At 66.6% G+C, this 24,663-nt stretch overlaps 3 protein-coding genes across 8 annotated transcripts; 1 reads left to right on the top strand and 2 right to left on the bottom strand.

The window, feature by feature from the left end:
* Positions 1 to 66: 66 nt before the first annotated feature.
* EFNA4 (ephrin A4) lies at positions 67 to 4,396 on the bottom strand. Of its 2 annotated transcripts, XM_032093696.1 has the most exons (6): positions 4,270 to 4,396; positions 1,823 to 2,115; positions 1,061 to 1,129; positions 854 to 913; positions 528 to 780; positions 67 to 440 (listed from the first exon to the last, which is right to left on the bottom strand). In XM_032093696.1, the coding sequence occupies exons 1-5, from the start codon at positions 4,374 to 4,376 to the stop codon at positions 692 to 694; spliced, it is 618 nt and encodes a 205-aa protein (XP_031949587.1). In that variant the 5' UTR covers positions 4,377 to 4,396; the 3' UTR covers positions 67 to 440; positions 528 to 691. The 2 variants fall into 2 exon arrangements, with proteins under 2 accessions (XP_031949587.1, XP_031949586.1); XM_032093695.1 differs by lacking the exon at positions 4,270 to 4,396 and having other exon boundaries at positions 1,823 to 4,098.
* A 2,272-nt stretch (positions 4,397 to 6,668) lies between these two features.
* Positions 6,669 to 14,142, bottom strand: ADAM15 (ADAM metallopeptidase domain 15). 5 transcript variants are annotated; one of them, XM_032093683.1, is made up of 25 exons: positions 14,034 to 14,142; positions 13,141 to 13,244; positions 12,480 to 12,556; positions 12,135 to 12,213; positions 11,952 to 12,028; positions 11,698 to 11,860; positions 11,563 to 11,625; positions 11,414 to 11,482; positions 11,146 to 11,315; positions 10,986 to 11,070; positions 10,770 to 10,918; positions 10,513 to 10,690; positions 10,271 to 10,363; positions 9,984 to 10,179; positions 9,806 to 9,914; positions 9,583 to 9,733; positions 9,439 to 9,516; positions 9,245 to 9,356; positions 9,013 to 9,151; positions 8,273 to 8,326; positions 7,909 to 8,017; positions 7,564 to 7,632; positions 7,305 to 7,376; positions 7,076 to 7,197; positions 6,669 to 6,799 (listed from the first exon to the last, which is right to left on the bottom strand). In XM_032093683.1, the coding sequence occupies exons 1-25, from the start codon at positions 14,104 to 14,106 to the stop codon at positions 6,772 to 6,774; spliced, it is 2,619 nt and encodes an 872-aa protein (XP_031949574.1). In that variant the 5' UTR covers positions 14,107 to 14,142; the 3' UTR covers positions 6,669 to 6,771. The 5 variants fall into 5 exon arrangements, with proteins under 5 accessions (XP_031949574.1, XP_031949577.1, XP_031949576.1 ...); XM_032093686.1 differs by lacking the exon at positions 7,305 to 7,376 and having other exon boundaries at positions 14,034 to 14,141; XM_032093685.1 differs by lacking the exon at positions 7,564 to 7,632 and having other exon boundaries at positions 14,034 to 14,141.
* Positions 14,143 to 15,762: 1,620 nt separating this feature from the next.
* DCST2 (DC-STAMP domain containing 2) lies at positions 15,763 to 23,078 on the top strand. The gene is made up of 30 exons (XM_032093708.1): positions 15,763 to 16,097; positions 16,187 to 16,357; positions 16,480 to 16,581; positions 16,674 to 16,871; positions 16,973 to 17,038; positions 17,135 to 17,348; positions 17,434 to 17,591; positions 17,682 to 17,846; positions 17,927 to 18,094; positions 18,192 to 18,292; positions 18,377 to 18,507; positions 18,614 to 18,729; positions 18,805 to 18,898; positions 18,993 to 19,181; positions 19,264 to 19,523; positions 19,610 to 19,735; positions 19,813 to 19,887; positions 19,987 to 20,115; positions 20,196 to 20,335; positions 20,424 to 20,601; positions 20,745 to 20,888; positions 20,997 to 21,118; positions 21,214 to 21,368; positions 21,540 to 21,639; positions 21,733 to 21,828; positions 21,902 to 22,028; positions 22,124 to 22,240; positions 22,328 to 22,470; positions 22,576 to 22,689; positions 22,792 to 23,078. The coding sequence occupies exons 1-30, from the start codon at positions 15,779 to 15,781 to the stop codon at positions 23,041 to 23,043; spliced, it is 4,470 nt and encodes a 1,489-aa protein (XP_031949599.1). The 5' UTR covers positions 15,763 to 15,778; the 3' UTR covers positions 23,044 to 23,078.
* The last annotated feature ends 1,585 nt before the right edge of the window (positions 23,079 to 24,663 follow it).

Raw genomic sequence — 24,663 nt, 5'->3', positions numbered from 1 at the left:
CACCGGTGCGGGGATGGGGGGCACGGGCAGGGGGATGGCGGGGGGGCCGCACAGCCGGGGCGCAGCGATCTTGCAAATACTGTATTGCTCAGTCACTACCAGGGGTTAAAACCAAACCGAGGGCACGGAGGAAGGCGTCTTCCCAGAAGACAGATCAGCGTGTCCTCGCCGGAGGAGGACACGGCAGCGGCGGATGCCACCATCGGAGCTGCTGCCCCGCTCCGGGGTTGGGGGTCCCTGGGCCCCAGGGGCGGGGGGTCCGTGGGGAAAGGCACGAGATGAGGTGATGGCCGTGGGGCAGAGCAGGCGTTCGCTGAGGGGAGCCCAGCACCGGGGCAGGTGGCCGGCGGGGCAGTGCCAGGGTGCGGCAATCCCAGCGTGCGGCGATGCTGACTCGTGGCGATCCCGACGTGCGGCGATGCCGGTGGCAAGCGATGGCCCTGGGAGAGAGAGAGCCCCGGCTAGGGATGCTTCAGGGCAGCGGGCGGGTGTTCACCCACTGCCCCGGAGCCCCCGCTACCCCTCACCTTCCAGCCCGGAGCTCCCGGCTCAGCTCGGCTTTGCGGAGGTCCGGCAGGTGGGTCATGGCCTGGGGCTGCCCCACGGGCTTGAGGGGGGTGGCTGTGAGGAAGAGTCTGGAAGCGGCGTTGGGGCAGAGGAGCCCATCCCCCCGCCACGGGCAGCGCCGGGGTCAGATCCAGAGCAGGGCCAGGAGCACGAGCGCCAGGCACGGGGTGCAGGGCTGTGATGGGACCGCGGTGCCCCGGGCAGGCACCACATCTGCCAGGGCAGAAGCAGTGGTCAGTGCGAGCCGGTCCCCGGCCTCCCAGCTCCCCCACCCCCCCATACTCACCCTCGGGGCCCCCGCGCCCTCGGGGCTGCGAATTGGGCACCTCTGTCACCGGCTCTGGCGCTGAAAAAAAACCCCACGGTTGTCAGGGATCGGCTCCCCTGGGTTACCTGGAGCCGCCCCCGAGGCTCCGGTACCCCCCAGTGGGGACTGGTCTGCCCCTTGGGGAGCCCCCAAGCTTTGGGGCACAGCCCCCCCAGCCGGACTCACTGGTGCCTCGGCAGCAGACGGTGACGCGCAGCTTCAGGCATCGCCCGGCGCTCTCGGGGCTGGGGACGGCTGGGCAGGGGGGGTCAGCGGGGACCGTCCGACGCGGCCCCCCCGGGACCCCCGACGGCGGCTCAGCGCGGGCCGGGGGCGCCCCCTCCCGGCGGAACGCGGGGACGGCGCCCCCAGCCCGGAGCGCCCAGAGCCCACCCCGCACCCCGAACCGGGGGCACCCCGACCCCTCGAGCACCACCCTGGGGCATCCGGACACCCCCTTCACCCCACCTCCCCATGCACCCCCCACGCCAGGGCATCCAGACCCCACCCGTGCACCCTGAGCCCTTGTGCCCCCCTCCAGGGGCATCCAGAAACCCCTTTAACCCCGATCCATTTGTGCCCCCCTCCAGGGGCATCCAAAACCCCTCGGCACGCCACACCCCCAATGAATCCCCCACCCCAGGGCATCCAGACACCCACTGCATCCCTATCCCTTTGTGCCTCCACCCTTGGGACATCCAGAGCCCCCTGCACCTCAACCCTGGCATCATCCAGAACCCCCGTGTTCCCCTTAACCTCACTGACATCCTGGATGTACCCTGACCCCCCCATGTGCCCTAAACTCGCTTCCGTGGGGACCCTGGTGAGACCCAACCCTGGGGAGCTGCACTCAAGACTCCTGACATGTTCTGACCCCGGGGACTGCACCCAGGTCCTCAGCGTGCTGTGGCCGCAGTGCAGCCCCCGCGGCACCCCGAGGGGACTCACAGATGTAGTAGTAGGTCTCCCCCGGCTGGAACTCGAAGCCGAGTGAGAAAGGGGTGAAACGCTGGATCTTCTCAGAGAAGCGGACGGGCCCGAAGGGCGCCCGGGGCCGGTTGCACTCCCAGCGCTTGAAGGCGCCGGGGGTCTCGTAGCAGCCGCGATAGCCCTCCCGGTCCACCATGAAGAGCGTGAAGGTCTCTGCCCGGCCGGCGGGCACCGCACCCTCGTAGTGCGGGCAGTAGATGTCCAGGTAGTCATTGATGGCCACCTGGATGGAGTAGTCGTCCCGCAGGAACCTGCCGGGCAGGACGAGCCGGGAAGCTGGGGGTCCGCTGGGAGGGGTACCCTGCTGCCTCCTGCCCCAGCGGAGCAGGGAGCCGGGCTTTTCCCTAAACCACCGACCGGACACCGCCCGCGCCACGCAGCCAGGCATCAGCTCAGATTAGCCGCAGGCCGCTGGAGCTGAATGGGCTCGGCCACCGCGGCCGGGGGGGGTGGTACAGCCACGCTGCCCAGGCACAAAGCCCCTCGCCCCAGGCACCCGCCTCGCCGCTGATCGGACATGACACGCCGGTGGGGGGGCCGTGCGGCGGGACGCTCCCGCCCCGTCACGGTGCTGGCAGGGGGTGGCAGCCGGGGCAGGAAGCACGGGATGGGCTCCGGTGGCGGGGCGGGCAGGGGATGGGGCCCACCCCAGGTACAGGCGCAGCAGTGGGGATGCCATGAGCTCATGGTTGTGCCGACAGCAAGTGCGGCCAGGCCAGGGTGGAGCAGCCGTGCGGGCACACACACGTGCACACACGTGCACACACAAGAACATGCACACGCGTGTGCACATGCTGGGTCCTGAGCGTCTGGGCCGGACGATGGGAAAGAGGGGCTGGCAGGGAGACCTCAGCCCCCATGCTGGCCCCGGTGCAGCCGGTGTCCACAGACGGTGCAGAGTCCCGGCAGAGACCAGAACATTCATCAGCAGGATGGCAGCGCTGGCAAGGGCGGGGGGCTTGAGCCCCTGACCCCCCACTCAGGCTGGGGGCTCCTTGAGGGCAAGATGGAGCACAGACTCCTGCTGACTCAGAGCATCCCACGGGCGACGCTGGCTGGGACGGGCCTGGGCAGGGCCAAGGGCTGGGGGGACGGGGTCCTGCCTGACCCAGCAGAGGGGCACAGAGTCCCTTTTCCTGGGGCACCCATGGGTAGGGGGGTCCCACCTTTCCCATTCGCAGGATGGGAGCAAGGCAGCACCTGTACCCCCTGCCCATCCTGTGCCCGTCTGCCCCACTCCAGCAGGCCCAGAGCACAGGACCTCCAGGGGGGAGGCTCCAGGATCCTGACCCTGCCCCCTGCTCCCTGAGCAGCCCTGAGCTGGGAAATACCTAAAATGGAGGAGGTTGGGAAGAGGGATGGAGCCAGTCCCTGGCCCGTTGGTGACGGCAAAGCTCATAGGCAGCACCAATGGCAGGGTGTGGGCTGGAGTAGCCTCCACCAGAGGGGACACCCGCCATGGGAACCCACAGCCCTGAGAGTGCCACCCACCAGCTTGATGCCACCAGAGGATGCCCAGAGTTCAGTGCTACCAAGGGCATTCAGGCTCAGCACAGGTGGGTACCTCCAGGAAATTGGCAGCACCAGGATTGCCCACCAGCTTGGTGCCACCAGGAGTGCCCACTGGCTTGGTGCCACTAGGGCTGCCCACTGGCGTGGGAACACCCAGAGCTTGGTGTCACTGAGGGAGACTCACGTGTTGGATGCCACCCGGGGCTCAGTGCCACCAGCAGTGCCTGGGGCTAAGCACCACCCAGGTGTGCTCGCTGTCCCGGTGGCACCCAGGGATGCCCAGTGACTCGGTATCACTGGGGGTGCTCAGCGGTTCAGTGCCCCCCCATGGGCACCCGGGGCTCGGTACCAGCTGGGGCACTCACCGCTCTGCCGCCCGGGGCTCGGTGCTACCGGGGGTGCCCGGTGGCTCGGTGCTCCTCAGAGCTCAGCACCCCCAGGGGTTCTCACCCGCTCGACAACGCCCAGGGCTGCCCGGTGGCTCGGTACCACCGGGGCTCGGTACCATCGGGAGGTACCACCCGGGGGTCGGTGCCGGTGGGGATGCCCGGGGACTCGGCACACCGGGGGACGCTCGCCTGCTCAGCACTACCTGGGGGCTCGGTGCTGTCGGGGATGCCCGGAGGCTCGGTCCCACCGGGAGGTGCTCCCCGTCTCAGTCTCGCCCATGGGCGCCCGGTGGCTCGGTGCCCGGCAGCCCCGCCCCCCCGGAGCCCACCGCCCGCCGCCCCTCCCGTCCCGTCCCGTCCCGTCCCGTCCCGTCCCGTCCCGTCCCGTCCCGTGGCGGCGGCGCGGGCCCGGGGCTTGGCGGGGCCCGGGGCTCGGCGGGGCCCGGGGCTCGGCGGGCCCGGGGCGTACAAAGGCGGCGGGGCCGGCGGGGGCGGCGGCGGTACCTGGGGTTGCTGCCGTTCCAGTGGACGCCGTGGCGGAAGCCGCGCACCGGCGGCGCCCAGAGCAGCGGCGCCCAGAGCAGGAGCCCGAGCAGCGGCGCGGGGCGCATGGCTCCGCCGGCGGCGGGGGGCGGCGGGGGGCGGCGGGCGGGGCGGCCCGGCGAGGCTCGGCACGGCCCGGCCCGCCCCGACAACTTCGGGCCAATCCCGCCGCGCCGCCGCCCGGCAACTTCACCGAGTGCCATTAACCCTTGGCGGGCGGCACCGGCACCCACCGGCACCGGCATCGAGACCGGTAACTCCCCACCGGCCGGTACCGGCGGCATCCAGCGACACCAGGACCGGCACCGGCAGCCACGCCCCAGTCCGGCACCTCCTGGTATCGCCAACATCCACCGGGACCGGTATCCCTGGCAACTCCCCGGTACCTCTCCCAGTCCGACACCGACCCGGTACTGTGAATATCTACCGGCACCGGGACCAACACTGCCCGGGCACCTGGGATCAGCAACCCCGGCAACAGCATCCCTGGCACCGGCACCGACCAACACCTCCGGCATCCACCGGCACCGCCCCTGGGACCGGCAGCTCCGGCCCAATCCGGTTCCCTGGCAAACCCCACCCCAGCCCGGCACCGCCCCAGGACCGGCACCAGCAGCAGCGGTTGCCCCCCGCGCCCACCTCCCTGCCCTTGTCGGGCATCGGCATTCACCGGCACCGACACCAGCTGGGCCCTGCGGGGCCCGGGGATGGGGACACCGGTCCGTGCACACGGGGCAGCTCTCGCACACGCGTGTGCCTGGGCCCACCAGGCATCTCCTGCCCACGGGCGTCTGTGCCCACGAGCAGCTCTTGGACACGCGTAACCACGCACACAGGCCAGTTCTTGCACATGCATGTGCCCATGTTCGTGGCAGCTGCTGCCCACGTGTGTCCCTGCCCACCAGGCAGCTCTTGCACACGCGTGTGCCCTCAGAGCAGCTCCTGTAGACACACGTGCTCATGTGTGACATCTCTGTCCCTGCCCACCAGGCAGTTCTTGCACACGCACGTGTCCCTGTGTGCAGCAGCTCCTGCCCATGTGTGTGCCTGTGTGTATAACAACCTTGTACATGCACGTGTCCCTGGGTGCAGCAGCTCCTGCCCATGTGTGTGCCCATGTGTGTAACAGTCTTGCACACGCACGTGTCCATGCGCATGGCAGCCCCTTTTCACACACATCCCTGCCCACAGAGCAGCCCCTGCACACGCGTGTGTTCGTGTGTTCAGCCTCTGCACACATCCATGTCCCTGCCCACCAGGCAGGTCTTGCACATTTGTGTGCCCAAGCGTGTGATGGCTCACACGTGTTCCTGCTCACATCTGTGCCCACGCAGAGCAGCTCTTGCACACGCGTGCCCGTGTGTGAGGCCGCTCCTGTCCAGGTGTGGGTCCCTGCCCTCAGAGCAGCTCCTGCACACGCATGTGATGAGCACACAGGGCAGCTCTTGCACACACATGTACCTGTGGCCTAGCAGGCAGCTTGCACACACATATCCCTGCCGACAAAACAGCTCCTGCACCCAAGTGTGTGGCAGCTCCTGCCCGTGCACACAGGACAGCTCCTGCACACGTGTGTGTCCAAACCCATAGGGCAGCTCTTGCACGCACACGTGCCCACGTGTGTGGCAGCTCCTTCCCCTGCATCTTCAAGCCCAGAAAGCAGTTCCTGCACACGTGTGTGCCCATGTTTGTGACAGCTTCTGCCCACGAGTGTGCCTGAGCCCATGGGGCAGCTCTTGCACACACGTGTCCGTGTTTGTGGCAGCCCCTCCTCACTCGTGTGCCCATGCACACAGGGCAGCTTTTGCACACACACACACACACACACACACGTGCCCACGCAGACTGAACAGCTCTTGCACACCTTTGTGCCCATGTTCGTGGAAGCCCTGTGAACACAGAGAAGCCCCTGCACACGTTACTGCCCACCAGGCAGCTCTTGCACACGCGTGTGCCCCTGCGTGTGGCAGCTCCCGCTCACGCGTCCCTGCCCACCGGGCAGCTCTTGCGCACGCGTGCACACAGACCCCTAGGGCAGCTCTTGCACACGCGTGTGCCCATCCGCACGGCAGCCCCGTGCCCCTAGGGCAGCTCTTGCACACACACGTGCCCACGTGCGTGTCGCCCCGTGTCCCCTGGCCCCGTGTCCCCTGGCCCCGTGTCCCCTGGCCCCGCCCCGTGCCCACGTGGCCCCCCGGGACACCGCCCCCCCCCCCGGTGCAGCTGCGTGCAGTCCCCGCCAGGGGGCGGAGGCGCTCGGGAGCCCCTTCCGGCGCGGGGCCTGCCGGGAGTTGTAGTTCCGCCCCGCTCCCCCCCGGTGCCGGTCGCGGTGCCCCGGTGCCGGTGCGGCGGAGGCAGCGTAGAGGAGGCTCACAGCCCCTTTATTGACGTGGCGCGAGGAAACGCGGGCGGCGGGGCCCGGCGGGGCTCGGCCTTCCTCGCGGATCCAGCGCTGCTCGCGGCTCAGGCCTCTGGCGGGGCCGGGGCGGGCCTGGGGAGAGAAGGGGGGGCGATGGGGTGAGGGTGGGGTCCGCACAGCTTCCCCCTGCAGCTGCCCCCGTCCCCTGCTCTGGATCCCCACCGTAACCCCCTCCTTTCTCTTCTCCCGTCCGGTTCTGGCCCCTCATTTCTCCTGGCTACCCCCTCTCCCCCACCTGCACTCCCCTCTGGCCTCTGCAGGCCCCCATCCTGGCACCCCACAGCCCCCCCTCAGCCCCTAAAAACCCCCCTTGGGCCTCCCAGCCCTGTCCTGTCCCCCCCTGCTCACCTGGCAGGAATCACGGTGACATAGGGGTGCCCAGGGGGGGTCTCGCTGCGGGGCAGCGAAGGGCCCGGGGGGTCCGAGGGCAGCGGCCGCTGTGGTGGGGGGGGCTTGGCTGGACCTGGGGGCTGCAAGGGGACGGGGGTGTCAAGGCTGGGTCACGGGCCGACCCCCCGATGGCCTCAGAGGGTGGGAACTGGCCTCCTGCCCCACACGCAGGTGCTGCTGCCGTTACCTGAGCGCTCAGCAGCACCGGGTCTGCAGGCAGCGGGCGTGTGGGGGGGGGTGGCCTGTCCGAGGGGGGGGCCTGGGCAGAGAGAGAGGGACAGTGAGACAGCAGGGGGACAGTGGGGGGCACGGGAACCAGCCTCCCGCTGGGCAGGAGGGGTTTTGGGGACACCCGTGTCACAGAAGTCCCCGAGAGCTGGAGCGCAGCCAGACATGCAGCGGGTCCAGGGTGGGCTGAGGGACCCCCCACCCTGCCTGGGCGTTACCTTGGGCACAGGGTCCGGCGGGAGAGGCCGGGAGGGCGGATCAGGCCGGGCCGAGCCGAGGGCAGCCGGCTGCGGAGAGAGGGAGAGGGGGGACAAGCCATGCAGCATGCGGAGACCCCCCTCCCGCCAGGCAGAGACAGAGAACCCCCCTCAGTGCACAGCTCTGGGGCCCAGCCCTGGCTGGGACGGGCACCAATCCCAGTGAGCGGCCGGTCGTGCCAAGTGGCCGTGCCAGGCTGCTCCGGGTGCCAAGGAGTGGGATCCCACACGTGGGATGCTCTGCTGAGCTGGCACCCAGGACCAGAGCGAACTCGGCACCGCTGCCCCCAGCACCCCCATCCTCACCTTGCTGCCGTGCATGACCTGCAGCTCCGTGGCCTGATGCCACTGCGGGGGCCGGGGACGCGCGGGGGGACCTTGGTTGCTGCCCGAGCGGGTCTCTGGCTGTGAGATCCTGCAGGGAAGAGGCAGGATGAGACCCTGCTCGCTCCGGGCACTCGGGGGGCCCCGCACGGCAACCGAGTGACACCGACACCAGCAGAAGCCCAAGAGAAACGAACCCCTTGGCGCTGGAAGATGCGACACCCCGCACCCCGGGGCTGCCCCACACCCCACAGGCACTGCCAGGGGAAGAGCGCAGCACCGGAGGCCTTGCGAAGCAGGACAGCTCGGGGACAGCCCCACGCCCGGGCGCCGGTGGTGACGTTACCCGCTCCAGCCGTCTGCGGCTCCGGGACCCAGGAACCGCACCCGGGTCTCAGCACTGTGGGGAGAAGAGTGGGGGGCTCAGCTGGGGCTGGGGGGCAGCAGCGGGAGGAGCCACGGGGACGTGGGGCGGCAGTGCAGGATGGGGCCGTGACCTGTGCTGGGGACACACGTGCACACGGATGGTCACTCTGCGGGGACACGCGTGCACAGCGCTCGGGCGGCCACCACGGGGGACAGGTGTGGGTGTGTGCGTGCACACACGCACCCCACTGCTACACACACACGTGCTGCGTGGCTCTGGTGCCTGCCACGGCACACGCATGCAGAGCTGTGTGTGCCACCTGTGCGTCACAGCACACGTGAGCAGAGTTGAGCATGCCACTCATGCGCCACGGCGCACACGTGCAGAGGGGTGTGTGCCACCTGCGTGCCTTGACACACACATGCAGAGGCGAGCATGCCATCTGCATGACATGGCACACATGCAGAGGGGTGTGTGCCACCTGCGTGCCTTGACACACACATGCAGAGGCGAGCATGCCATCTGCATGACACGGCACACATGCCACCTGCACGTCACAGCACACGCATGTAGAGGTGAGCATGGCACCTGTGTGTCACGGCACACACATGCAGAGGTGAGCGTGGCACCCATGTGCCACCCGTGTGCCTCGGCACACGCATGCAGAGGCGAGCGTGACAACACCCACGTGCCCCCCACATGCCCCCTGTCCCTGGTACCTGTACTGGCAGGAGGTGCCCTTGCCAAGCTGGCAGAGGTGCTTGTGCAGGCCGGCGCGGCGGGCGCGGCACAGCCCCAGCGCCAGCGCCAGCCCCAGCAGCGCGCTCAACAGCAGGGCCGTGGGCAGGGCGCTTCCCCCTGCGGGAAAGCAGCACGTCAGCCCCCGCCGTGCCCATCACCCCCCCGACACCCGCACAAAGCCCCATTCTCTGCGCTCGCCTTGGCCCTCACCTCGCTCGAGGCCGGCAGGGCCGCTGTCCTCGCTGCCCCCCACGCCGGGGCTGTCGCAGGTTGGGGGGGCCCAGCCCCGCTCACAGTGGCAGTGCCCGTGGTTGTTACACACCTGCGTGGGTGACACCGGCCGAGCTCAGCCCCTGAGGGGCAGGTCCCCACTGCCAGCGCCCGCTCCTCAGCCCCACACTCACCCCGTGCCCATGGCAGTTGCTCTGGCACTGCTGGTCACCCAGCACGGAGATGTCCTGGCACCGGTGCTGGAGGCACATCTGTGGGGGATGGGGTGTCAGCACTGTGAGAGCCCCTGCTCCCTTCCCTGTTGCCCCACTGCTCACCTTCCCAGGGCCACAGGTGGTGCCGGGCAGCACCATGGCCGCATCGGTCACATCCTCGTCCCCGGGCAGGGGTGTCCCCTGGCAGGACCCTTCCGGTCTGTCCCCACGGGTGCTGCCGCGCTGGCACTGCAGCATCCCACAGCTGGTGTCCCTGCAGGGACAGTGGGGTCAGGGCAGGGGGCACGGCAAGTGGGACATGGAGAAGGATCGGGACATCACTCACTGCTGGCCGCAGGTGACATAGGAGCCATTGGGGAGCTGCCCGCAGTGCCCATGCTCATCTCCTCTTGTGTTCAGGGTGGCCATGCAGGAGCTGGAGACAGGACTGGCACCTGCAGTGGGGGCAGAGACCCTCAGCATCCCTACCTATCCCCCAGCACCCCACCCCGGCCCTGCTGTACCTGGCCCCAGCAGCTGCTGGCACTGCCCCTCGTAGGTGGCACAGGCGCCGCTGTAGCAGCGCGCCCGCCCGCCGGCGCAGGGCTGCCCGTCCTGCAGGAACGTGTCAGGGGGGCAGCGCGGCGAGACCCCGTCACAGAACTCGGGCAGGTCGCACTCGCCCAGCCGCTCCCGACACACGTGTCCAGCACGGCGCAGCTGTGGGGGGACGTGGTCAGATAAACAGGGTGAGTGGGGGACCCGCCCACCACGGGGTGTGCCCACGGCATGGGTGCCCATCCCCACGCACCTGGCAGTCCTGGCAGCAGGTGTCCTCGGTAGCACACACGGCCCCTGGCATCAGCTGGCAGGAGCTGCTGTTGCAGCAAGGATCGGTGCACTCCTGTGTTGGGGGGGCTGCAGTCAGCGGGTGCCACCAGCACCCAGCACTGGGCACTGGAAACCACCTTGCCAGCCCCAGACGCCCCTCGGCAGAGCCACGGAGAAAGGGGGTGGCTTTGGGGCTTTAGGCCCGCCCAGAGCTCCCCGTACCACGCTGAGGCCACAGTCGCATTCCTCGCCCAGCTCCACGAAGTGGTTCCCGCAGGTGGGGCTCCCAGTCAGGAGCTGGGGCTTGGGGACGTTGGAGAGGCACCAGCCCTGGCCCTGCTGCAGGCTGCGCTCCAGGTCCTGCCGGCTGCAGTTGCTGAAGCTCAAGCCAGGCGTCAACCTGCAAAGCCAGGAAGGGGCCTGTGAGGTGGGGAAGGGGCTTGGCCCTGGCCCCCCGAAGGCCTGCCCACTGCCCTCACCCCGTAGGCGGTGCCATGATGCAGCCGCGGTCGTGCTGGAGGTCGCTGCAGTGGCAGAGGCGCCCGCTGCTGTCGTGGCGCATGCCCAGGTTGTGCCCCAGCTGATGGGCCACGGTGGAGGCGATGACAAGGACACTGACGGAGTGGTCCTGTAGGACAGTAGGGTCAGGGAGGGCAGGTGGTGGGAGAATGGGGTGAGGGGACAGAGGTACTGACCATGCTGACCCCCCCGGAGCGTGAGGGGGAACACATGGAGGCTTGAGTGGACATCCCCACTGAGACATCATCAAAGCGGGCACCCCTGGGGAGAGAGCACAGGGGGTTGGGGGAGCTGCTGTGGCCTTGTCCCTCTGTCCCCACCCTGTCCCCCACTCACGTCAGGAGCTGGGCATTGTCGTGGGGCAGCCGGGGCAGCAGCTCCTCCTGGCGCCAGCGCAGGAACCGCTCCAGCACTGCCCGGGCACTGCTGCCCACCGCGATCTTGTCACCCTCGCTCCAGACCTCCACCGCCAGCAGGGCCACCCGCACTCCCAGCGGGCGGAAGAACTGCGGGGGCACAGAGGAGTCAGAGCCCCCCCAACACTGCAGCGGCAAGGGCACAGCCGGGCACTGGGCTGGGACGGACAGACCCGACGGTCACTCACCACATCCACCTGGTTGGCGACTTCCAGGGTCCGGGTGTGAACACGCTGTAGGGTGGGGTAATTCTGGAACTGGGGAAACAGGGAGGGGGGTCAGAGGGGCGGCTGGGGAAAGGGCAGCCCCTGTTCTGGGGACACTGCCCAGCACTCACCGCAGCGTGGTCCACCACCATCACCAGCTCCACAAAGCGCTGCTCTGCCGCTGCCCGCTTGCCCTGGGGGCAGAGGGGGATCAGAGTGCTGATATGGGGACACTCTCTGTGGGGCAAGACCCCTGAGTGACCTACCCGCTGTGGCCAGAGGGGCTCTGTTGCCTCTGCCCCAGGGCGAGGGCCCTGCCCGCAGCTCTGTGGCTCCACCCGCAGACGGGACGCCACGTGTTGCCCTGGTGGGCTGCTGGTGTCCGGCTCCAGCGCGTAGCTCCTGGTCTCTGACAGCCAGAGGTGGCCGCTGGGGAAGGACAGAGGAGCTGGGATATGGAGCCCGTCCCATCACCAGCACAGTGGGAGTGGGCTCATGGACCACTGCCCTCGGGGCTCACCTGACTCCAGCGCATGCACAGAGGTTGGCCCAGGAGCCAGGGAAGCCCTGCACTGTCCCCTGGTAGCAGCAGTGCTCCTGCAGCAGAGAAGGGGGCTCAGGATCCAGCCACAAGCTGGGGTCCCCCTGGGGAACAGGGATAGCTTGGGGACACCACAGGTGACAGCTGTGCCCCAGGCCATACCTGCTTGCTGGGCTCCTGGATCACCCGTGTGCCATCGGGCAGGTAATAGAGCAGCGCCCCGGTGCCCTGCACCAGCTCCCTGCCAGAGACTCGTGTCACCCACAGCAGGGACCCCCAGCTCACCCTGCCCTGAGCACACCCCAGCAGAAACAGAGGACCCACCACCTCCCACCCTGCTGTGGGTGCACCCTGGGGCCCCCACCCCGCCTGTGCCATGGATGGAGACAGGGAATAAGGGAGCCCCACTCTAAGTGCACCATGGATAGAGACAGAGCCCCAGGGTCCCAGAAGGGTCCAGGGCCTCCATCCCACTCCCTGCTGCCGTCCCCGGAACCACAGACTCACCAGTTTTGCTCCAGCTCCAGCACCAGCCGCACCTCCTCAAGCTCCAGCAGGACTCTCAGACGGGCGGGGAATCCCCCCTGCCACAGGCCGCGGTTAAAGGGGTACCCCCTATCCCAAGCTGTCCCATCCCCACGCCCCCTCAGGAGCGCCGTGACCCGTGCGGCGACCGGGGACCCGCGTGGCCCTGGCGCGTGCCCGGAGGGAGAGGTCGGAAGGGATGCCCTGCCCACCCCGCAGGAAGCGTCCCTCCCTCCCGGGCTCATTGTGTCGGGGAAAGGGGGGGTGGACGGAGCTGCGCCCCCACCCCGTTCCCCCCGCGCTTCCTGCCCGGTGCAGCGCGGCGGAAACACTGGAGAGACTCCCAGCGGCCGCGGGGTGGGCTGGGCCCTTCCGCCCCCGCCGGGAGGGGCGCGGGGTGGATACCCCGACCCAGAAAGGTCCCTCCCAGCATCAGGAGAGGAAGGGGGATTTGTTGAGGGTTCCCCTCCCCACTGCTTCTGGGACGCCAGGGGTTCTGGGTGCTGGGACCCCCGAGGATGTGGCGCCAGGACACCGCATGTCCTGCACTGAAAAGCGGGCAGGGGAAGGTGGCAGGGTGCAGGCAGCCCCCAAGACATTGTCACGAGTGTGGGGGACGCCAGGGATGTGGGCGGGGGCTCACCTGGGTCGCTTCTGCCAAGCTGAGTGTCCGGTTATCCCACAGGACCCGCGGGGTCACAGACCAGGAGTGCCCTAATTCTTCACTGTGCTGCTGCGAGCTGTCACCTGCACAGGGCCCGGGGCCGCCGTGTCACCACCGCGTCACTCATCACATCCCAAACCCCCACGGTCACCCATCACATCCCAGACCCCGCAGTCTGCACCCTGGACCCTCCTGGTCACCCATCGCATTACGGACCCCTGCTGTCACCCACTGCAGCCCACCAGGGCAGGGGTTTGTGGTGGGAAGCAGTAACAGGGACCCCCACATTCACCTCACAGCAGCCAAGGGCACGGCTCCCGGCAGAGCCTGTGGGGGATCCCCCTGTTTGGGGGGTGCAGGAGGACGGGATGGACTCTTCGGCCAAGCCTTGCATCACCTCGGCCGGCTGCCCAGTACAACCAGCACAGAGACTGGGCAGGGCTAGGAGCCCGGCTTGGCTGACTCAGAGTCCCCCTCCCTCTCCCGCCAGCTTTTGGGGAACCCCAGCCCGCCCAGGGCCCGGGGGATGCCGGAGGGGGTTTGGAGGGGGCACGCAGACTCCGCTCCCCACGGCCCCACCAGCCCGGGGAGCGCCGGGTCCCGGCAGCTGGACAGAACCGCGGTCCCGGGAAGGGATCCCCGAGCGTCCCGGGGAGGGGTCCCCGCGCGTCCCGGGGAGCGCACCGACCGTACCGGGAAGACACACCGGACATCCTGGGGAGGGGACAACGAGCTTCCAGAGGGGCTTCGACTCCCGATCCCATCCCGGTCCTCCCCGGCCGCTCCCCGTGGGTATCCCCGCGATGCCCTGACCGGGGGCGAGCCGCGGTCCCCACCGACCCCCTCACCCGAGACCCCTGTTCCCCGCTCACCTGCAGCGCTCCCGGTGCCGGCGGCGAGCAGCAGCCCCGTGGCGAGGAGCAGCCGCGGCCCCATCGCCCCCATGGCCCCCCCGGGCCGCGCTGCCCCGCCGCGGCCGCCCCCGCCGGCTCCCGTCGCGCATGGCCCCGGCCCCGGCACCGGCACCGACCCCGCCCGGCCCGGCCCGGGGGCGGAACTTCCCTCCCGGCCCCGCCGCCCCGTTCCGCTCTCCGGCACCGCCCAGGCCGGGGCGGGGCGGGGGCGGCTCCGTGTGCGCCGGGAGGGGCTGGTGTTGGCCGGGGTAGCGCGGCTGATAACCCGGCGGTGCTGCGGGCGGGACCCCTCTCCATCCCGAGACCCCTGCCTTCAGCACCCCCTAGAGTGGAGACCCCCACCTTCACCTCCCAGGAGAGCAGAGGCATCCACCTTCACAATCTCGTGCTCTGGAGACCCCTCCTTCATCGTCCTGTACACTGAAGAGCCCCACCTTCACCAACCCCTGCCTCCATCCCCCAGGGCAGCAGAGACCCCCACATCACAGCAGAGAGACACCCCACCATCACCATCCCGTATGCCAGACACCCCTGCCTTTATCTCCTCGTGCAACGGAGACCCCCACCTTCATCATCCCAGACAGCAGAGACCCCCACCCTCATTACCCAGACACCACACAGCCCCACCTCACCTGCCCACACACGGAAGACCCCCCACTTCCATCTCCCCTCCACCCCCTTCCACCCCCCTGGCAGCTGCACCCCACAGACCCCACTTCACGCCATGCATGGGGGTTGCAGCCTTCACTGCCCACGGAGCCTCCTCCTTGCTGCTGTCCTGGAGGGGCTGGGAGCTGTGGGACCACGAGCAGGACACGAGCTCCCACCCCCCTCCAGCGCCGCTCGCAGCCTGAGGCACCACAAGAGTCCTGCTTGATCCTATTCTCCGTTACTGGGTGCAGGAAGATCATCCAAGCAAGGCTTTATGGCCCTCCCATCTGGGTCACCAAAATGTTGTCCTGAAAAGGGTTCCTTCCCCTGGTGTGCAAGAGGCCAGTCCCACCCAGAGCTGAGGGATTTGATTTATTTCCAGTTCTGTGCCAGGGGTCAATCCCCAATGCAACCCCCAGTGAGCAAACTGTTCGCTATTTCTACACTTTAGCAAACAAGTACTAAACATTCATGGTCTGCAAGGTACACAGCTCCTCATTTATTAGTAGTAATTAGTATTTTCTCTTCTATTGGTTAAAGGATTTTCTCGCTTCTCATGCTACCTAAGCTGCATGCTGAGTTTTCTCCTTTTGGGTCAGTGGGTTTCTTGACTCGGTGGTCGAGATCTTCCCTTGCAGCAATTACCCACTTTGCCCTTTTGATTGATGGTCAGCCTTGTTTGTTCCTGTCCATCTCGTGGTTGTGTGGCCAAGTGTCCTTGGTCCGTGCATTCAGTGTTCCGAGGGCTCCAGTTCCCACTGATGTATTGCCCCAAGTTTCTTCTCTCTACAGGTGCTGAGGCTTATTAAAGCTGCAATTACTGACACGTAATTACACAGAATTTCTCTGTTTGGAAGATGGACCCCAGGGCGAGCAGCACCCACCGCGACAGAGTGCAACTGAAACTGCTGAAGTGTTCTGAAGGCAACGGAAACTGTCACGCAGGAGCTGACAACGGTGGGAGCCCTGCAAGCAGCACCTTGGAAACTGCTCACTCAGTCTGCTGCCATCCCACAGAGAGAGGGAGCCGGAGGGAGCAGCAGCACCTCAGCATGGAGCTGGTCTCGTGGCTGGGCAGAGCCCTGCGGGGCCGCAGGGGCTGGCGCAAGAACCGGGCCCCGCGGCCTGCGGCCAAGTGCGGGCCGGAGGAGCTGACCAAGGCCCAGGAGTTCTCCCGCAGCATCGGTGGCCTCACGCTGGGCCTGGTTCTGGCCACCATGTATGGGGCTCTGGTGCTGCTGGTGCAGGGCCACAACATCTGGTACTGCCTGAGCGTCACCGTCATGCTGGGCGTGGGGCTGGGGCTGGGCATGGCCTTCTCCATGAAGATGCGGATGATTGTGCTGCTGGCGCTGCCACACTTCTTCACCAGTGAGCAGCCGTGGGTCATGTGCTGGGAGCTGGGGGTGCCAGGGGATGCTGGCTCCTGGCTGAGCCCCAGGACTGCCCTGTCTTTGCAGGGGAGGGGAAGGTGATGATCATGATACTGGCGCTGTGCCTGACCATGCAAGGCCCTGGCACCAATCTCCTGCACAACGTCTCCCAGGTCGCCAAGGCACTGTCATGTGGGGCTGAACTGGCCCAAAACCAGACGGCCGAGCGGCTGCAACGCGCCAAGGAGCCGCTGCTGAGTGAGCAGGGGGCTGGGGGAAGGTGGAGGAACTGGAGGGGCCCTTCCTGGGGGAGCCACAGACAGCCCCAGGCTACCCTCACCCTTTGGGGTACGCTCAGGTGTCCCCCCCCCTCTTTGCAGACTTGCAGAACAAAATCAAAGACATTGGTCAGAATGCCAAGGTGGTGGGTGACCGTGTCCGCAAGTTTGTCCGCTCCATCACGGACTCCATCAGACACGTTGGTGAGCGGGGTCCCTGGGGGTCTCCCCACCTCCAGCACCCCCACCCTGCTTTCAGTCCTTCCCCGTCTCCAATGCCCGCTCCCTGCCCACAGCCCGGGCCCTGCGCAACGTTTGGCGGTGGCTGGGGAAGGTCGGTGACGTCTGTAACCGCGAGCTGGGGTCACCCCAGAGCAGCTGCATGCGCTACATGGACAAGGCCAAGGACAGCTGCGAGCGTGCCTTGCCCCTCCTCTTCCACATCTGCTATGTTGTCCTCAGCTTCAAGATCCTCTGCAACATGGTCAATGCTCGTGAGTCCCTGTCCCTCTGCCACGAGGGGTTAACGGGGTGGTGGGGCAGATCCCTCCCCATCACCAGGCCCCAGCCCTAGCAGAGATCCCCCTCTCTGCAGTTGCTGTCATGTTCTGCGTCATCCCTCAGTACATCCAGACCTTCATCCAGGCCAACGTCGCAGCCCGTGAGTATCCCAGTGCCGTGGGGGGTCGGGGGTCTCTCTCTGCGCCCCTCTTGTGGCTCTCGCCCCAACGCACAGTGCCTCTCATCACCTCTGCAGCCATCATGGATACCCTGAACCGTGTCCGCGCCGAGTTTGAGTTCAACATCTCAGTCGTGCACCACTTCAACGTCAGCCTCAACGCCAGCAAGAGCCTGGGGGAGGTGTCTGCAGACATGATGGAGGCCGTGCAGCAGCACATGGAGCCCTACCACCGCGCCCTGGAGCTCTTCTCCTACATCTCCTTCTTGGCCATCCTCTACTTGTGCTACCAGTGAGTGGGCAGCAGTCCTGCTCTGGTGACCCATGGGGACAGGGACCTGGCGTGCAGGTGCTCAGCTTCCCCCCCGTGCCCCCAGCGCGATACGGTACCGGCGCCGCTACCTGTGGGACGACACCTTTGACAACGTTTACATCACACGGCGCTTCGTGGAGCTGGACCTGCGGTGTGCAGAGCAGGGCAGACCCACCGTGCTGCCCCTGTCGGTGCTGGAGAGGGGCCGCTACATCCCCCCAGGTCAGCCCCATCCCCGAGGGCATCCCCCAGCCCAGCCCTGAGCACCAGGGAGTCCCGACGTGGCCTCATGGTGCTCCCGTGGCCATCCAGGCGCGCTGTGGCTGTCAAAGAAGGAGCGACGCCAGTACGGGCTGCAGCTGTTTGGGTTCCTGCGCCATGTGCTGCTGGGGCTCAGCATCATCCTGGCTGACTACAGCATCTTCTGGCTGCTTGACCTGTTCCGGCACCATCTGAGCACGGACATCATCGCCAGGGGTGAGCAGCACCCTTGGGTGCTCTGCTGGCTGAGGGTCAGGGCTGTGGGGTGGCCCCAGGACTGAGCTGCTCGCCCACAGCGCCATCGACAATGACCATCAGTGTCAATGGGACGGGCTACACCAGCGAGATCTTCCAGGATCTGGTCTCTGCCTTCAGCGCGCTGCAGGAGGGCAAGGTCTCGGTGCTGTCCCGGGTCTGCCTCATCGAGCCTGTGGAGCCCGACCACAGCACCTACATCACCATAGGTGTGCAGACCGGGGGTGCTGCACCCTCAGTGACCCACGTGGTTGGCAGGGTGAGGGGGGGCTGCTGACCCTACATAACTCCTTTTCTTCCCACCAGGAATCCTGTACGGTGTCTGGCTCTTCATCTCCATCTTTGGCTCCTACATGGCACGCCTGCGCCGTGCAGTGTGTGCCGCCTACTTCCCATCCCGTGAGCAGGTGAGAAGCCCCCTCTGTGTGTGTGTGTGTCCCTCTACACTCCCTCAGCAGCCAGCTGCCCTCACCCCATCCCCTCCATGCCAGGAGCGCCTGGCCTTCCTCCACAACATCATCCGGGCACAGCGGGAATGGCTGGCGTTTGCCATGTGCCGAGTTGACACACGGCGCTTGGCTGATACCGGGAAAAGCCGGCTCTTCCTTATCCTCATCTCCAGGTCAGCTCCTCCAGGGGGTGGAAAAAGGGCAGCATCATCCCTGGGGGTCTGTGGCAAGAACCCCTGAGATGGCATTGCCCCACGGGTCATTGCTCCGTGCTTGCAGGTTCCCTGCCCTTGTCCGCCTCGCTCGCTTCGTGGGCATCCAGCGCAAACACTGCCTGACCTGCGGGGCGGCAGAGCAGCCGGGCTTCAGCGCCTGCCTCACACCCGGCTGCAAAGGTAGGAGCTCCCACAGCTTGGGGTCCCTCTCCCCAGAAAATTCCACGTCCCCCCTGACAGCCCCGTTTTCTGCAGGGTTGTATTGCAGCGAGTGCTACGCAGCCCTGAACAACACCTGCTCCGTCTGCATGGCCCCCCTGAGCTACCCGGACTCTGGGGATGAGGAGATGTGAGCAGAGGGATGCCAGGAGCCCACCCGAGCCTGGGGGGCTGCAGCAGGTGTGGGGGGCTGCAGCTGCCCCCTGCCCTCTCTGCCCCTGCAGGGACTCCAGTGACGAGGAGACACCGGGGCTGTGGCTGGGAGCTGTGCGGTCGCCGCGGGGCCAGGAGCGAGGGCGGCTGCTGCGGCAGCGCATCAAGGACATGATAAAGGGCTGGAGACTCCCCTTCAGAACGGCCACCCGGCTGCAAGACCGGCTGGAGGAGGAAGAGAGCGAGGAGATGCTCTCCAGGTGAGAGCTGGCCGTGGGGGTGGCGATGTCCCCCCTCCCGTCCAGCACTGGGAGTCCCCAATGCTCGTCTCCCCACTGCCAGACATGACTTTGACTACAAGGAGCAGGCTGAGGGAAGGGACAGAGAGCTGCAGGAGGTGGTGGTCTTGCAGACACCCAGCCCTTCCCACCACGTTCCCACTTCATTGGAGCATCCCACCGACATCAGCTCTAGGGCAGCATCCCACCATCCTCAGTTGCAGGAGAACATTCCTGCTTTTGGAGCTGTGGAGCCAGAGGCCCCCGGGCAAGAGCCTTTGGCTGGGATTGAGACACGCAGGAGGCAGAAACCCCCCAACACAAGTGAGCTCTGCTCCCACTCCTCTCCCAGCCAGGGCTGCCCGTGGGCAGTGGGAGCGGGCAGGGCTGACACGTCCCTCCCCACCCAGCCCTGAAGCGAGTGGTGGTCTCGGTCCTGCCTGGCCCGTGCAGCCGGTTCCTCTGGAGCCGGCCGGACAAGTATCGCTGCAGCAAGGTCTTCCTGGGCGCTGGCTTTGGGATGCTCCTTGGCCTCGGTGAGTGTGTCCTGGTGCTGGGCAAAGCATGGGGCTGGTGGCACTGGGAGCTCAGGACACATTGTTGGGTGTTTCAGGGCTCTGCCATCTCCTCATCATGCCTCTGGACCTGCCAGAGACACAGAGGGTGAAGCTTACCTGGGGGCTGACAGGTGAGGATGGGGCAGGGAGGGGACTGAGGTGATGGGGGCCATCAGGAGCCCCAGGGGGTTCTCTGTGGGACCATGGGGTCAGCTCTCTGCTCCGCACAGGGGTGTCTGCCTTGGGCTGGGCCACGTCCCCCCACTTCCGCTGCGCCAACCTGCTCATGGTCCCCAAGTTCCTGGGAAAGGAGGGTCGGCTCTACGTTCTCTCCTTTGTCTTCGCTGCCATCTACAATGGTAGGGTGCGCCCATTTACCTGTGTCCCCCAGCGGGGCCCTGGGAGCTGGTGGGCTCTGAGCCACCCCTGCTGCCACCAGGGCCTGGGGCCAATCTCTGGCACAACCTGATGGAGACGAAACGCTCGATGGATTGTGTGGTGGAGCTGCAGGTCAACCACACTGGAGTTCTCTGGCAGGCATCTACAGCCCCCCTGCGCCAAGTCATGGAAGAGCTGGTGGTGAGGAGGGGTCTGGGCCAGTGGGTGCCTGGGGGGCTGGGGGAGCAGGGCCAAGCCTCTGCCTGTGTCTGTGTCTGTGTCCTGGCAGAGGAGCGGGGAGATGCTCGATGCTGAGATGCAGAACGTCTCTCACGCCTTCGTGGAGCTGAACGAGCAGGTGGCCAGCGAGGAGGGCTACGACCTGCGGCAGCGCCCGGCCACGGGCGCCCAGCGGGCCCCCAGCACCCAGGAGCTGTATGAGAAAAAGACCAAATATCGCTGTGCCAGTGAGTGGGGCGGGCAGGGACTGGCAGCACGTGGGAAGGGGGCTGCCCCAGACCCCAGTGGTGTCCCCACAGGGTGCCCCAGTAGGGGGCTGGGTCAGTGGGGCTGGGGCTGCACAGGCAGCTGAGGGCTCCTGCCCCCCCAGCTGTGATCGAGAAGGGCCTGCAGCGCTGCAGAGGCCATTTCCAGAAGATGTACCGGGAATGCATGAAACGTGTGACTGTGCCCCTCATCAATCACCTCGTCTGCCTGCCCATGCAGTTTGGGTTCCTGTGCCAAGCGGTCAAATGTAGGTGACCCTGACCCTGTGCTTCCTTGGAGGGGCAGATCCAGTTCTGCCCCTGCAGCCCCTGGCACGGCAGCCACCGCTGCCACCGCCCCTGTTCCCTCCCTGCAGTGATGCGCTACTGGTGTGAGGAGAGGATCCCCGTGGATGGGAACTTCGGGCAGGTGTATGACCAGGTGAACAGCTCCGTCAACGGCCTCAGCCAGGAATTCAGCGCCAGCATCACCTACCAGGTGGGTGCCTGGGCATCCTGTGGGTGCCTGTCCCCTGTGCCCATGGCCAGGATGGGGGCCAGGTCCTGCCCTGCCTCACGGCCCCTCTGCCATAGGAGGAGCACCATGAGATGCTGGTGGGCACCGACATAGCGGAGCAGCTGCGGGAGGAGGTGACCTCGCAGCTGCGGGAGGAAGGCGCCCGCCTGGGCCTGGCCGTCTCCTTCTTCCGCCTGCTGCTGTCCTTCACCTTCCTCTTCATCTTCTTCTCGTGAGCCTTGGGATAGTCAGGGGGTGGGGGTGACACCTGCCAGCTGCAGGGCACAGAGGGGTGGGGGGGCCTTCTTTGGCAGCAGGTCTAGGGGGGACATGAAGACAAGGGAGGGGTCCTGGGGGCTGCACCCAGTGCCTCCTTCACCCCAGACCTATCCTCTCTCACCAGGGCTTTCCACTACACCTATCAATACTGTCACAACATTGGCTTTGATAACTGCTACATCACCACTTATTTCCGCCAAATCGATGCCCGGCGTGGAGAGCAGGTTGGGCAGGGGGAAAGGGGTGCAGGGCAGCCCCGTCACACCCAGTGGGGTGTCCCAGAGGCTGTACTGAGCCACCCCCTGCCCCTCACCCAGAACAAGCAGACACTGCTGCCCCTGCTCCGGGAGGAGACCTCATCTTTCATCTTCCCGTGCCACCCGGCCGTGCAGCGGCCTGAGCTGCAGCACATGGTGAGGGGCTGGGGGTTATCAGGGGGTCCGGGCTGGGGACAGCAGGCTGTGACAGCTCCCCTGCTCCCTGCAGGTGATGGAGCTGCTCAGGTGCATCCCACTCCTGCTCTTCCTCCTCTTTGCCTGTGGCCTGGACCACTTCATCTTCAGCATTCTCAGCATCATCCAGCATCATTCCTTTGTGCAGTATTCCTACCAAAGTGAGCTCACGGCCCTGGAGGACAGGCCCATGGTCCCACCATGCCCCTTAGCCCTCCCGCCCCCTCCTCAGCCTCCCTATCCTCCCATCCCACAGCCAGCCACCACTTGTCCGTGAACGTGATGGGCACATCCCTGATGGCGCAGCTGCTGCGGAGCACCATTGGGGCCCTCAACACCTCCTTCGACACCGAAGTGGAGACCTCTAACCTCGGTAAGCCCCTGCCAGGGATGGGACTCCCCCAGCCCCAGGCCTGGCCAGGGGCTGCCGCAGGGGCTCACACGGATGCCGTGTCCCCAGCCTGCCTGCCACAGCCCAGCGGGATGACCAGGCAGCAGTACCTGGACACCTGCCTGCCCCTGGGCATGCTCGCCCTGCTCTGCCTGGTCCAGGTCTACCCGTTCCGCCTGCGCCGCGCCATCGCTGCCTTCTACTTCCCCAAGGTGAGCGGTCCGGGGGCTGGGCACAGTTCTGGGGTGGGTTTTGGGGTGGGTTTTGGGTGGGCTGTGTCCCCAGCCACCCACCCCTCACGGTCTTTGCTGGCACAGAGGGAGAAGACTCGGGTGCTGTTCCTGTACAACAAATTGCTGCGGCAGAGGAAGAATTTCTTGCACCTGCAGCGCGGGCGCTTAGCCCGGCAGGCACGGCAGCCCCCCGGGCTGGTGAGTGGGGACAGCGGCACGGGGTGCTGGGTGGGGTTGCCACCGTCCCCTGACCCTGCGGCCGTTCTGCCCGAGCCCCACACGGGCCCGTCCTCGCCGCAGGGAACGTCGCTGCTGCAGTGGTGCCGCCGGCGCTGGCCCTGGCTGCGCCGCTGTTTGCGCCGGAGCTGCACCTTGTGCGGGACCCCCGAGACGCCGCGGCACCGGCCCTGCCCGGACCCCGACTGCGGAGCCCTGTACTGCGAGCCGTGCTGGAGGGAGGCGGGGGGCACCTGCCTCGCCTGCAGCCCTGCGGACCCCGGCCTCGTCCAGGACAGCAGCGAGGAGGAGGAGGAGCAGGGATACGCGAGCTGAAGGCGCTTGGTAATAAATGTTTCAACCCCCCCGTGCACGGCGTGGAGCGGGGTCTGTGGGGTGCGCCTGCCGGGGGGAGGGGGGGATGCTGAAGGTCTCTGCTGCACTGGGGGATGGAGGAGGGGGGCTTGGGATGGGGAGGATGGGGGCCCTGCCCACAGCAGCAGCACTGAGGGCTCTGTCACGCAGCACCAGCTGCTCCCAGCGCACACGGAGCTGCCCCTGCCCTACCTGGCACTTCCTTCCGAGGGCCGGGGGCACCACAGAAATAGAGATGGGGGCGCCGAGGGGCTGTGGGGACAGGCACAGGTCTGAGTGCACCATGGGGACGGAGGTGGGGACATCACGTGCCTGGGAACAGGGACATCGAGGGGTGGATGGCATCACAGGGATGGACAGGGATGTGGAAGGGCTGGGAGTACCCTAAGCATGGAGATGGTGGCACCAAGGTGCTGGAGAAGGGGACATCGAGCGTTGGAGGGGGGAATGGCCAGGATGGAGCTGGAAGCAGCACTGGGCTGGGGGTATCCCAAGGTCGGGAGCACCATGGGGTGTGGGCTCAGGGCGCCAGGACCGTGGTGCCTCAAGGACCAGGTGTTTTCTTTGGCAGCCCCTCCCCATCCAGCATCTCTCAGCTTCTGCTCTGCGGCTGGGGCTCCAGCCACGTCCTGGTGCCTGGCCCCACGTCCTCACTGCTGCCTCCTTGTCACTGGAGTCCCTGCAGGAATGGGTGGGGCAGGGGTGAGCTGCAGCCCCCCAGGCTCGGGTGGGCTCCTGGAACCTCTCTGCTCACATCTCCTCATCCCTGGTGTCCCCCCTATCTCGGGGGGCCCGTGCAGATGGGGCAGGTATTGGTCAGGGCTGTGTAGAAGGTGGGTGAGGGAACCTGTGGGCACAGAGTGATCACAGAACCCCAGGGTGGCTCGGGTTGGAAGGGCCCACAGTGGGTCACCTGGTCCCACCTCCCTGCTTAAAACAGCTCAGCCCAGAGCACAGGGCACAGAATTGAATCCACACAGTTCTGGAATATCTCCAGTGAGGGATATTCTCTGGACAATCTGTTCCAGTGCTCGGTCACTGCACAGGGAAGAAATTCTTCCTCCTGTCCAGGTGGAACTTCCTGGGCATCAGTTTCCACCCTATTGCTTGGCACCCCTTGCAATGACCTCCCCATTCAGCTGGGAATGAGTCTGGGGGCGCTTTGGGGGTCTTTGATGGTTTATAACCCCTTCTAAGACATGACTTAGAGGTGAATGTCCTGATACCTCCTGGGGGCAGCAGGGGCCGTGCAGTTTTACACCTGAGCCATTTGTGTAAGGGAGGACAGTGCCACGATAAAAAAACATTTGAGCCACCTCTCAGGATCTGCTTCTCATGGGCCTTCTCCCTCATGTGGCTCAAAACCAACTTGTTGCTAAACAAGGTTGGTTTGTTTGTCCTGGTCATGCCCCGGTGGTGGGTGGGCACCCCCTCTGCCCCAGGATATGCTCTTGTGCCGCCACGCATCCAAAAACCCTCCTCTGCCCCTTCGGCTGGAGGATGCAAGCCTGGCCTCAGCAAAGCACCTGCTGCTTTTGCAAAGGCCAATTTTGAGTCGTTAACCTTTAACATTCCAGTTTC

Source organism: Corvus moneduloides, chromosome 29 (assembly GCF_009650955.1).
Source record: "Corvus moneduloides isolate bCorMon1 chromosome 29, bCorMon1.pri, whole genome shotgun sequence".
In the NCBI taxonomy this organism is placed as follows: Eukaryota; Metazoa; Chordata; class Aves; order Passeriformes; family Corvidae; genus Corvus; species Corvus moneduloides.
Note: the sequence above shows the minus strand (reverse complement) of the source record. Positions and strands in the feature narration are given on the sequence as shown.